Here is a 13,484-nt window from a genome sequence, read left to right on the forward strand (position 1 = left end):
AGCATTAGCAACTTGGAGCACTCGAAAAGAATTTATGCTACTATATGTGATCCATAAAGTCATTATCTAAGAGTTATGAAAGATCTTTCAATTTGTTCTACCATATCCTCCATTGGACCTCACTTGAAGTTTCATTGTAAATTAAACCATAACATTTTTATTTGAGGATTGTATTAGATACAGACTTCAAGAGAGATTTGTGATCACATGATAAGCAAAATGTTAACATTATGCAAAACAGGTGCTACAAAGAAAACTTTAAAGTTAGGTCACAGATAACTGCAACCTTATGGATTGTTGATTACAATAGGACTCCTTACAATGTAACGTTTACTTCTCCATATAAGAGAGCCTGATACAATTTTCTTACTTCCAATAGATGTCACTTTCACAACTACTTTGAAGCTCCTCTTCTGGGATGTTTTAGAAAAAGTGAGGTTAGTTGGCTTCACTGTGATTTCCACTCCCTTAGGTGATACAATGGTGGCATTGTAGATGGTTGGAACAGGACCTACATTGGTCACTCTTCTTCTGAAAACTCCTACTCTTGTGCCTTTCTTGCTTTCTAAGCTCAATTGCATTGTGGGGTAGTTGATAGCATCTTGGCCAAGCCCAGGAAGCAAAGATGAGCAATTTACGCGTGAACCAACTAAAGGTGATAGAGTGGAACCATTGTACCCTTCATGGCATAAGAACTGGATATAGCCAATGTCATCCATGTCATAGACCAAACCAGGACTCACAGCTCTTGTTGGGTTCAATTGACCAGAACCATAGGCAAATTCTGCCTCATTGTTAATTCTCTTGCTCATAGGTTTGGCTTAGCAAATATTATAAATAAGAAAGTCAGTCATATCAAAAAATTTCAAGTTGTGAATTATGACATGCAAATGAATTCTACATTTTTAACTAATCAAATATCATTGTTGATATCACTTTTAAGATAGTTACAGAAAAAGTCAGCATATTTACCATACACAATGATTTATAATTCATTGATAGTATAATGTTAATGTATATACTATCTACTCTATATATGATGCAAGGCTTTTAGATTAGGCATGATGCGAACAAATTAACTAAGAAAAGTAAAAATAGGATTTAATCCTACCTGTGGTGATGATAGCAGACCTGATTGCAGCAGGAGTCCAATGAGGGTGAAATGACTTCACATATGCTGCTACTCCAGCAACATGAGGACATGCCATGGAAGTGCCAGATAATAGGATAAATTCTGAAAATTGAGTGTCTCCTTTCAAACCAGTGAGTGACTTTTTGAGAGTGTAAGATGCCAAGATGTCAATGCCAGGAGCTGCAACATCAGGCTGCATCAAATAGGTTATAGAACACCCTTAGTTTCATAATACCAATCTTATGGTCACAAATACAAGCAGAATAGAGAAGGACCACCAAAACCTGCAAATATTAGTTCATAATTACCTTGAGAAGATTTTGGGATCCTGGATTTGGGCCTCTAGATGAAAAGGTAGCAATAAATGGGGCTTGAATTTGCACTTCATTGCTCTTGTATATCACTGCTGATGGTGATCTTAGTTGAACAAGAAATTCATGTAAAATTGATGGTATGAGATAATCCAGTCAAAGGATTTATTTTGTTACAAATATTTGATTTGAGCAAGTTATATAAAAATTAATAAATAACTATTTATCGATGTGAGAAGTGATTCAAAGAACAAATAAGAGCATGCTTTACCTTGTAGATTGTATATATTTAGTAACAGTGTCACCTATGCTACTATTCACAATGGTAGCAGGTGCCATGAAAATTTGAGCAACATCAGAATAATCGTCACTTTCTATTAAAGTACCAATGCCCCCAATTCCTTTCACAACAGAATCAGTGCCCCATCTTCCTAATTTACAATAAACTAGCTTTCCCTTCACTTTATTAGGCTCTAGGGCCTCTTCGTAGCAGAATCTGTCCATGCATCAAAATGTTTCTTGTTAATAGTTGAACAACTTACCTGGTTTATTGAGAAACAATGAAAAATTACCCTGCATCTTCTTTGTCTTTTGAGTTTTTGGCTGCATCAATCCCATTGATAAGAGGGTATTGTTTTTGTTTCGGATGGAAACAATTCACTCCTACTCCCTGCACATCCTCATTATATGATGTATGCACAAATAAACATTAATGACAAAATATTCTCAACAAGTTATAGGATGTCACATTGGTTAGTAATAGAATCATAGAACTTTTCAAATGTTTTGCAAACTTAGTTTTACTTTCTTACAACTAATTATTTAGTCTTGCATTTTGTAAAATTTTTATCAATTTCAAGGTTTACTTAAAGGGATCATTTAATCATGCCACATGCTATTGACAGAATGTACATTAAATTGAAATCTCAGTAATTTGACTTATTTTTAATTCTAAATTCTCTTCTAAATTAATCATAGTTGTATATGTAAATTTTGGTTATGAAATGAAAATTTGACTAATGAAGGGTAACAAAACACTATAGTATTGGTGAACTATTGATAAAATTTACTTTAGTCTGTCAGAATATGTGAATGGAAAAAGAAACTTACAGAAACATTCTTTTCATTTCCCAACTGTACAGTGCTCTTGAAAGCCCTGTCAATGCCACTAGCTGCTACTGTTACAATCCATGGTGCAGTATTTGTTAAACTTCCAGGAGTTGGACCATCATTTCCGGCAGAAGCCACTGTGATTATACCTTTCTTCATGGCATGGAATGCACCAATTGATATTGAGTCTTCAGCATAATTAGGATTCCCTCCACCTATGGAAATAGATATCACATCCACACCATCATGTATGGCAGCATCAAATGCAGCAAGTATGTCAATGTCTGCACATCCACTAGATGACCAGCAAACTTTGTAAATCGCCAGCCTAGCCGATGGCACGGCGCCACGAGCAGTCCCGTTGGCCAACCCAAAGAGGCTCGCATTTGTGACCAGATTGCCTGCAGCTGTTGATGCAGTGTGAGAACCATGACCATCAACATCTACTGGAGATAATATGTCAGATGGATCAGGGTTTCCATCACCCTTGAAGTACTTAGCTCCAATTATCTTTCTTCAAGTTTGTCGCACAGGTAGTTGTCATGTAGATTGAATTCATAAAGTTAGATCTTGTGCTAAGTCATACATGAATTCTTCAAGTTAATCTTTAAAACATGCTAATCAAAAGTATCTAGATTACAATCTTTGAACTTAAATTACTTTAACAGTGGATTGTGAATAAGAACTAACGACCTCCTTATTGAACTTTCAAGTAAAAGTTTTCTTTCATTTCTAGTTATAATCTATATAATAAATTTTTTTTTTCAGGACAATTGTTATCCTTTGCATTACATTCTAAAGGGTGAATATGGGAAGATCAGAGGCACCACATATGATACAGAAGTGAGAGAAAAGAGAGAAAGAATTAAGTGCGGTTCTGTTTGTTTTTTATTAAATCCCACATTGTGTAGAGTATGATCAAAGGTGAACTAATATATTATAAAATGAAAGGTCTTTTCTTATGGTACATTATGGCCGTGTGACGAGTTCAAAGCGAACTATTCTTTCGCCTTTTACTAAAGAATACCGTGTGCTCTTCACTTAAAGCGGTATATACATATTTTTGGAAGAGCTTCCTTTATGGAAGGCTCTGCAATAAGTTTTTGTAAGCATTGGCTTTTATTGACAGCTAATAGTCATCAACATCTTACCATGCAGATTGAATTTTAAAGTTAGATTTTGGGTTTAATGAGTTGTGAATAAGAACTAACAATTTTTATTTGTTATTCTGATTTAAAGTGCTGTATTTATTTTTATGTATTAATTTGAGATATTTATTTTCAGGACATTTGCATTAGTGAACGTGATTGTATAACTTTGAAATCCATATATTGCAATGGCCTATGAAGAATTATTGCATACTATGACTAAATGAATTTTAAAATATTTATATCTAAAAAGTGAAGAATTTTTCCAAAACAATTCATGCAACTGATTATTTTTGAAACATTTCTGTAAAGGGTGACATCCTTTCGATCAGCAGGGTATGAGAAAAAAAGTTTATGAACATACTGGTTGTATTTTAATACTGGTTGTATTTTTCCAAATGCAAATGACGCAGGATTGTGACATTAGAGACACCAAATGACAGAAAACAAGATACAAGAGTTAAGATTATTGGGTCTACGTTTCTTATAAGGCCCACATTGAATAATGTTCTGAGTAGAAGTGAATAACTTGGTGTATAAAACAAATGAATTTTTCTCCGAGAACTACGGAGCCGTGTGATAAGCACATAGCGAACTATTCTTTCGCCTTTTACTAAAGAATACCGTGTGCTTGTTACTTAAAAGCGGCATACGCCAATTTTTAGAAGGGTCTTTCTTATTGAAAGACTCTGTGACATGAGTATAAGATTTTAGTTATTGTTTTAATTTTTAAATTTGGTAATTATTTTAATACTTGAATTTGGTTTAGTTACATTTGGCAGGGATTCACCTATATTTGTAGTTAGGGGTGGGTATATGGACTTGAGTCCGCGGACCGGTCCGTAAGTCCGCGGACTTCACGGATAACGGACCCATTTTTTTTAATCCGTATAATCATACGGACTTTTTAGGCCCGGCCCGTTTAGTCCGCGGATTTTGCGGATTTAATCCGCAAGCCCGCGGATTACCCGTTTAAATGTGGACTCAAATTTTATTATTGGAGATGGTTGATTATATTTGATAGATGTAATTGGACTTACAAATATTTTATGTTTGTTTTTAAGATATTAATTAAGACTTTATGTTTTAAGGTATTTAGACTTTGATGTACTGGCTTTAATATTTGGTTAATAGTTGGTATGCTTGGACTTTAAATTTTAAAGGCATTGAGACTTAAATATTTCTATTAGAAATTTAGAATGTGTAAACTTTGTTATTTAAGACTTTGATTTATTATTTACAATGTTTGATGTTATTATTAGAAGTATATTTATATGATTTTATATTTTTTTCCTCATGTTTTCATAGGTTAAATAAAGGAAAAGAAATTCAAAATCTGAGTCAATATTCATTTAAACAATTTAGATTTAATTGGGCCCGCGGACTTATCCGTTTATCCGTGGGCTTCACGGGCCGGATACGGACTTGAAGATTTAAGTCCATTTATTTCGCGGACCGGATTTATCCGGCCCGTTAAAAATGCGGACTTCGCGGACCGGGCCTTAAACGGGCCGGACCGGTCCGCATACCCACCCCTATTTGTAGTAGTAGTCTATGATATATGATTTAAATTTATTGTGTTTTATGATTAGTTATGGTTATTTTTAGTAAAATTTAAGCTGTAAGTTGAAAATAACACAACCTTAGTCATTTGGTTTTATTTTAGAGTTAAACCCTCGCAATCGGGCTTAGGGTTAAGCCCTTACAATCTCTTTTTTAGGGTTAAACTCTGACAACTTCTTTACAATGGAGTTTAAGGTGTTTTTTCCTCTTTACAATTAAATTTGGATAAATTCGATTTAAGTTGCTTTTTGACCTTGTTTGAGAGGAAAGAGGAAAATGTAATTATTATTTGTTGGTACGAGTTACAGGATTATTGATAAGAACAGTCGTGTTTTTATTTTTATTTTTATTTATTTATTATAATTACTTATTTTTAATTTTATTTTTGTTTAATATTTTAAATAATTTATTTTTATGAACTTTTTTATATCTTTATATTTTTTTATATATATATTTTAAATTTTTATCTTAATGTTGTATGTATTATAATTAAATAGTTTAATATTAATATTTTGTTAATACGTTTTAGTTTTTTTTTTGTGTTAATTTTTTGATTTTATAGTATAAATTAATTTTTCAGTTGTAGTATTTATTATTTATTATTTTAATACTTTTATAGTATTATTTTAACTTTTTTACTTTTAATTTTTTAATTCTGTTACATATAAACAAATTTTGTTATGAAAATTAATCTTTTAATACTTTTTTTTGAATTAATCTTTTTATTGATTCATTTTATACAAATTTTTAATTTAAAATTTATTTTGTTTAGAATTTATTTTTCAAATTTATTTGTTCACAAAATTGAAGGTACCAAAATTTTTCAATTTTCATGAGTACCGTAGCAGTTCCCATTAATAATTAGTTAATAAAATTTAAGATATTTTGCTTTAGGGTTAAATCCACACACCCTAAACCTAAAACCTAGTAAAATTTAAGTCTAAGATGAAATTAAAAATATTTATCAATCAGTTTTACTTTAAGGTTAAATCCTCATCGCCTAAACCTAAAAACCTTTATCAATTAAGAACCTTTATTATTATTTATTTGTATGAGTTATGGGATTATTAACAATTTATTCGTAAATCATAATTCTTCACAATATTTTATTTTTATAATATAGTATGTGTTTTATAAATTTTTATTTTATTTTATTGGATATTTTGTATTTTAACATTCTCTTGATAAGATATTTTCTTATTTAGTCGAGTGAGGAGATGATAAAAAGTTTGACAATGATTCTCAATGGAAAAGGGTTTGAAGTGATGTTTGACAAGTTTATACTAAAATACATATTAATGCAAAATTATAAGCGAGTTTTAATGATTTATCTCTTTGAGATTGTAACACAATAAAATATAGGAGTATGATTCTTTGGGTGTGGACACAGATTAGAGTAGATTGGCGAAACTCAGCTAATTTAAACCTCAACTCAATTTATTTTGTTTTTGTTTAGTTTAAAAACCAGATTTAGTTAGAAATTTCCAAACATTTAAATGATAGATCTTAAATCCATTTATCTCAGCTCTGATGTGAAATCCCTTTTAGTTTTTCTAAAATAATTCTGTTTTTATTGTTACTTTGAGAAAGAAATGAAATATTTTCTTGACAAAACCAAACTAACTTGAATTTGGTCTTGGTTTAGTTCTAGTTGAAAGATGATATTTGTCAAAAGTCAACTTGAACATATTTAATTAATTTAGATTAAAAAAATTCAAAATCCCTCATTTTTTGTTTTCGAAAAACTTAATTCTCATGTCATGATCACATATAAATAGCATTTCCCTTTCTATATGTTGAAAGAAGGGAAACATGTAGTCCGTGTTAAATTTGTAGTAATTATAATTTTTGTAAATATTTGTAGTTATCATTTGAAAACAAATCTCTCCGAATAACAAGAATAGTTTGATGTACATTTCACTTTCTACTTATGTAATATGAAAACCACAATTGAAAATTCAAAGAAACGCTTTATAAGGGAAAAAGATTAATAACTGAGAAAATAAATTTTAACTGTATGCCTTACTGTAACCAAAGAAAACTGATTATATAATAAAATGCAGATTTTCAAAAACAAAAACCAAAAGAATAATGTGTGCTTGGTTATAATTTTGCAAATTGTTTTGCTTGAACTTGATTTAGTGAATTTGATTTTACTACAAGTGGGTTTACAATGGTGTGATTTGTACATGCTATTAGTGCTATTAAAAATCAGAGTTTAATGAATAATTTATTAAATGTGTGTAGTTTACTTCATTTTGGTCTAGTTTAATTTATGTAAATTGCAACTAATTCACTGAAAATGAAGTCACACAATGTAAACAAGGAAATAGAATTTACTTATTACAGCCTGAGAAATTAGCATAGTGGCCACAACTTCCTTTCCATCTTGCTGGTGGAGGACCAAATCCATCGTCCTTGAAGCTTTTAGACTCAGGTGTGATCCCTGTCACACCAATATTGAGACAGTTTTTTTGCAATTAAGTTACTAAGTTCCATTCGTTCATTTGTTACAATGATGCACAAAGAAGAAAATAAAAATGGGAACAAAGCTAAGATGAACCTGTATCAAAAAGAGCAACTACTATGTCACTCTCTAATTTCAATCTTCTCTTAGCAGTTGGAGGTAACCCAATGAAGTTCCATGATCTTGTTGTATGTAACTGCCGGTTCCGATTTTGAAACATGAAAAGCACTTCATTCATGGCTACACATACAAAAAGGTTAATATTCAATAACATAATATACATTCTCTGTCTCACAATAACTGCAGTTAAAAGTTTCTACACACAAATAAAAAACAACAATAAATGTATCACTTTTTAAGAAAAAATGAAACTGCACTAGTAGTGTTACGGAGGGAGTAGTATTTAAGGAAACATGAAGGAGTTACAGAAAAATTATCCATACCAGATAACTTCTTGGCTTCATACCCTGACAATTTTGCAGCGAATGCATTGAAGTTTTTTGAGTAGCTATATACCATGGATTCTTTTGCTTCATGGTAGCTAAGTAAGCACAAATCAAAATCCAATTAGCTTAGTCCAAAAGAATAAAAGACAAAGAAAGCAAAAAAAATGTTTCAAGAGGATGGTTTTACTCTTGAGAACTCGGGAGAATTTGATTGAATAAGAGCATCATGTATAGTTCATTTTTGTGTGTTTGCTATGCTTGAAGAGAAAAATATAAGTAGTGTTTGTGATATAATAAGGTTACCTCCCCTTTACATCAGATAAAACATTTAAATAGGTCTCATGTGCATTGCCTCTGCTCTCTGCATTAGCTCCCAAAAAAACAATATAAAAGTTCTGCAGACAAATTATATAATGGTTAAGCTCATAATGAAAGCAATAACCAATTAACATGCATGTTAGAGGGTAGCATTAATGTGAAACAAATTAAATAGATCTATAGCTAATAAGAAATGAAAAGGGAGAAGAAATCAAATGCCTTGTGCTCATTTCCATTAACTGAAGAAATGCCTAGCAAGATTAAAAATAATTGAAGCCATCGAAAAGAAAAGGATTTTGCATGTTTCTGGAGGAACATATTTAGTAGTAACATGCTTGGCTTTTGAGATACTAAAACATGACCAAACAGACTCTATGAAGCAGCTTATATACCATTCAAAAGTTAGCAAAAGAAAGGATAAGAAAGGCTAATACAACTAGCTAGTTTGCTTCTAAATACAATTTTTTAAGGTTTAATTTGGTTGGGAAAGCTTGTAAGAAAGATTAGGAATTTCCAAGTCCTTCTTTGGATGAAGTCAATGTCAAATATGAAGCACGGGATTGCTTCCTCAAGTGAAACTTGTATTCACATTCTCATTTTTCTTTATGGTTTGTTGTTTATCCTTTGTGATCAAAAACTAACTTGATGTCATGACTCATGACCTCCAAGGGAGACTTATAACTTGTTGTCCATTTAATTTCTCATCATGTTATTTAACAATTTGTTATTTGTATTTAACTGTTCAATTTTCTTATCTGTTAGTATTAGGAAATTCATACTGAATTCTCTTAGTTTTGTGTCTTAGTGGTTTAAGATTATACACATGATGTGCCTAGACAATATTCTTTTATATTGATTCCATGCATTATATTGTGCTTTATAACAATGGATTTTGGTACCCAAATTTAGGAAGCAGAAGAGTGTGAGAATTTTAATGTATAACATTATGAAGACACACATCACTGTCATGTATAGTAGAGATATTGCTTAAAAACAAAGAGCCCTAGACATTATGAAGACCTATTCCTTGAATTCCAATGCAAGCTTTTAGCCGTGCATCACTGATTACTTGTGTTTAATGGACTTAGCTTCAAGTTTAACCCAAATGAGAGACACATTGAGATTAAAATGTGGTGTTTGCATTTGTAATACCTGAGTACCATGTTAGTTACTCCTACACCAACCTACACGTCTTTGAAAACTCCCATGAACGTATTTGGTTTTAATATTATGTGAAATATAGTTCAAGACATTTGTTGTAAGGCCATTTCCAACAACGAAATTGTAACTGCGGAAAGTGGAAACAATTGTAAAAGCAACTCAATTCAGGTGTCGGGTGTTGGATATTGGAAAATTTTATTTAGATAATTGGAGCTTATCTAGGTCTACTTGTCGGGTGTTTGTAAGAAATTATTAAAATAAATTTTCTGGATAACCACTTGGTATCACTACTTTTGACAAAAAAAATTTCCTTTCATTACTTTTCTCTATATGTAAAACTTAAATTTAATATCTTGTAATAATTAGAATATAAACAAGTTCCACATCGATAAAATAAGAAAAAAAATAACAACTTATAAAGTACACACATACTTTAATATAGGAGAAGTCTTTTGAATAATGACTAAAAGTAAAATTGTGGGAACTTAGTCCTCAAAACTTTTAACCCAACAAATATCTTGCTAGAAAACATACTCTTTTGCTTATAAAATTATCGTCTATGGTGAGATTTTATTTATTAATTTATTTTTGCTGAATTCTAAGATGTGATGTTTACTCTTTAATAAGTTCGATTATTATTGGTGGCAAAAAATATCATACAAATGAGAATGATGCATGATGTTACGAGTGTTTTATAACTATTTTAAAGAAAGTGATTGTGAGTATGTCTAACTCTAATTCTATAAAATTAATTTTTCACTTATATATTATTATAATTTTATTATTAATCAAAGTAGAATATCTCACAATTATAGCTATTTAATAAACAATGAAAATATCTGACAAAAAGGTATCCTAGTACCTTTTCTAATGAATTTCTTTTTATTGATAAATAAAAGGTAGAAATTAAAATGGAATTTTTTTATAATCATTATTTTTATTATAAGTTGCAAGTAATATATATTTTTTATTATTATAAAGTAGAGGCTTAAAAGAATTAATGGTGATATGTTAACGCTTAGAATCTCAAGTTTATTTGTTTTTTCACTTGAGACAAAGGATCTCTTTCTCTTTCCCATATTACACTTTACACACATTTATTGGGCGCTACATTTTGTCCTATGTGATGGTGCCATGGTATGTCGTACGCAAAGCATTTATAAGGATAAAATATGTTCTTTAAGTTCTATTTGTCTTTCGTTGTTTAATTTTAATGCTCTAATTTAAAAATGTGTTACTTTTTTAAAAATATAAATAAATAAATGTGAACGAGTTTCACATTGATTAAAATTAAACATGTTGATGTTGAGTAGTATATAAATGAGAAAAATCTATAAACTTAATGTCTTGATATTTTGAATTATATATAATATGTTTGATTTTAAACTGATATCCAAATATATTTTATAAAACGGGTAGTTTTCTCTCACTCGGTGGGCCAAAAGCCCCAACAACACTCCTACCAAGCCCAACAAAAAATGGCCAAGCCCAAGCTCCTCACTCGTCCGACCTGGATTTCGCTCTAACTTGCTCTGCGATTTCTGGGTCAGCTACACGGAGAGCAGTCCCATTATGAGGCCCATTGAGCCCAAGTACTCGAAATTTGGGCTATCATCTATTGACAATGGACTTTGATTGTTTTGGTTCCAGGGAGGGATAGTTTAACTCTCAACATGCTAAATGATATTCATGATCATTGAAAATTTGCTGAAGCAGTTAAAATCAATGAATGAGTGTTCCAACTATCGACATGAAAAAATGTTTGTACCCAGCTCCAGCTTAGGAGTGTGATATAAGTTAAAGTCTCAATTCTACGATGATGATAATAAAGACTCTAATTCGTGTACAAATATTAGAATTTGATTTTCAAAAACAAAATTGAAGAAGGATTATTATTTTACTTGCTTTGAAAGTACAAGAACCGGTATGCAAAGCATTTATAATCGAATGTGCATTAGACCAAAAGGATAAATGACAAGGAATGTGAAATAACAAATAATGACTTCGAAAAATAAAGAGGAGGGTTCAAAGAAGAAAAACGATAAAGAAAGTGAATGCAAAAAATTTAAGGTGGTTATGTTTCGAGAAGAAAATCGAGACATGAGGTGATTGTACAAATGTAAAGAGTTTAATGTTGGAGAAGAAAATAAAGGGAGAAATAAATTGTACAAATGTAAATGACTTAGAGTTACTAGATGAAATTTGAGAGAAATAATTTTCAAAAGAACGAGTTAAAAGCATTAAAACATAAGATGGTGGGTTATCTTTATTATTTTCATCTTTGTTGATTCTAGTTTTTGTTATTTTTTTCTTCTTTATTTCATAGTGGTTCATTCATCCTATCTCTCTTGTTCTATCTCTCTTACCTCTCAACATCTCAATATAAAACAATGACTAATTTTTGCATACAAAGTGAGCATTTTTTTAATATAGTCAATTTTATATTCAAGATCATGATTTGAATTCTAGATAGTTTAATTAAGAGACATAAGTCTCATTTGTACCAACATGAACTTGTTACTTGTCAACAATATCAAATGATATATATTGTATCATTTTAAAAACATATTAATTAATATTTGTTAATTACAACATATTTTAAATACCATAAAAATATGTTAGAAGATTTCAAGTTTTAGAAAATAGGTTAAGAATATAACTAAATTTTACAAATTAATTTATAAAAGGAAAAAATACTATTTTGGTCCTTTATAATATTTTAAATTTTTAATTTAGTCCCACTTTAATTTTTTGTTTTAATTTGGTCCCCAACAAGTTAAATCACTGCAATGTCGAACTTTCTGTCCAAATTTCTTAAACAGAGTTAGCTGTTGGTCACGTGGATGCCACGTAGATACATAAGTGGCAAGGTCCGATGTCTTCCTCCTCCTCCTTCTTTAATGCACTTGGAACGGCCCGTTCTGAAATCAGAACGACCCGTTCTAGTTTCAGAACACCCATTCTAGTTTCAGAATGACTCGTTCTGGTCCCAGAACACCAACCCCAAACGATCAATGATTATAGTTCACGCCCGTGACTCTAAATCACGATTGTGAATTGTTCAAGGAAAAAAAGCCTAAGGTACAAAAAAATTTAAACACTGAATTTGGTAATACTCAATGGGGGATTGATAACTTTAATTGCTAAACATTTGGGCTATACACCATTTTCTGGACCAATTGCAGGATATAGAAACTCCTAGAAGTATTAATTATAATACTTGTTATGCAATGCAGTGTATCACTAAGGACATTAAGGACAATGGTGGCAGGTTTTATTTCATTGTTAATCGTGAATCACTTACTATCAAATCGGCACTATACAGTCAAGGATGAAACGACATGGTTTTATTTTCTTCCTCAGTAGTTTATTTGAACTTTCGTAGTATATGTTATGATATGAATTTTTGCTTGTAGTCTCTGAATCATATTTCAGTATTTGAATTTATGTTATATTATGAATTTTTGTTTTCAATCTCTGAACTACATTGCTGCATTTTGTTGAACATACGTCGATTTTCCCGTTTCATATGCAAAATTAACACACAAATAGTGCATGTAGAATGGGCTGTTTTGGTTTCAGAACGGGCCATTCCAGATGCATTAAAGAAGGAGGAGGAAGAGGACATGAGACTTTGCCACCTATGCATCTACGTGGCCAACAGTTAACTCCATTTAAGAAATTTGGATGGAAGGTCCGACATTGCAGTGATTTAACTTATTAGAGACCAAATTGAAACAAGAAATTAAGATAAGACTAAATTAAAAATTTAAAATATTATAAGGGACCAAAATAGTATTTTTGCCTAATCTTTTTTACTTTCTCAAC

General features: G+C 30.9%; 1 protein-coding gene and 2 non-coding genes across 3 annotated transcripts; 2 read left to right on the forward strand and 1 right to left on the reverse strand.

Moving 5' to 3' along the window:
- Positions 1-49: 49 nt before the first annotated feature.
- On the reverse strand, positions 50-8,932 carry LOC109802704 (subtilisin-like protease SBT4.14). Its single transcript, XM_029272096.2, has 11 exons — positions 8,715-8,932; positions 8,481-8,572; positions 8,175-8,272; positions 7,828-7,971; positions 7,605-7,710; positions 2,554-3,067; positions 2,016-2,113; positions 1,715-1,939; positions 1,441-1,549; positions 1,112-1,325; positions 50-820 (listed from the first exon to the last, which is right to left on the reverse strand). Exons 1-11 carry the CDS (start codon positions 8,826-8,828, stop codon positions 288-290), a joined length of 2,247 nt encoding a protein of 748 aa, XP_029127929.1. The 5' UTR covers positions 8,829-8,932; the 3' UTR covers positions 50-287.
- LOC114916150 (U5 spliceosomal RNA) lies at positions 3,527-3,643 on the forward strand. Its single transcript, XR_003804489.1, has one exon. It is a non-coding gene; the product is annotated as a U5 spliceosomal RNA (small nuclear RNA).
- Positions 4,271-4,390, forward strand: LOC114916149 (U5 spliceosomal RNA). Its single transcript, XR_003804488.2, has one exon. It is a non-coding gene; the product is annotated as a U5 spliceosomal RNA (small nuclear RNA).
- Positions 8,933-13,484: the final 4,552 nt, after the last annotated feature.

This window comes from Cajanus cajan, chromosome 4, assembly GCF_000230855.2.
Source record: "Cajanus cajan strain Asha chromosome 4, NIPB_CcT2T_4, whole genome shotgun sequence".
Taxonomy (NCBI): domain Eukaryota; kingdom Viridiplantae; phylum Streptophyta; class Magnoliopsida; order Fabales; family Fabaceae; genus Cajanus; species Cajanus cajan.

What these genes read in the sequence shown, in the direction of transcription:
- LOC109802704 (XM_029272096.2), bottom strand. Translation starts at nt 8,828, where the DNA reads ATGTTACTACTAAATATGTTCCTCCAGAAACATGCAAAATCCTTTTCT. An exon ending in AATTTCTCAGGCTGTAATAA is followed by an intron (nt 3,068 to 7,604) that starts GTAAATTCTATT and finishes ACAAACTTGAAG; the next exon opens with AAAGATAATTGGAGCTAAGT. An exon ending in AAAGACAAAGAAGATGCAGG is followed by an intron (nt 1,940 to 2,015) that starts GTAATTTTTCAT and finishes ATGCATGGACAG; the next exon opens with ATTCTGCTACGAAGAGGCCC.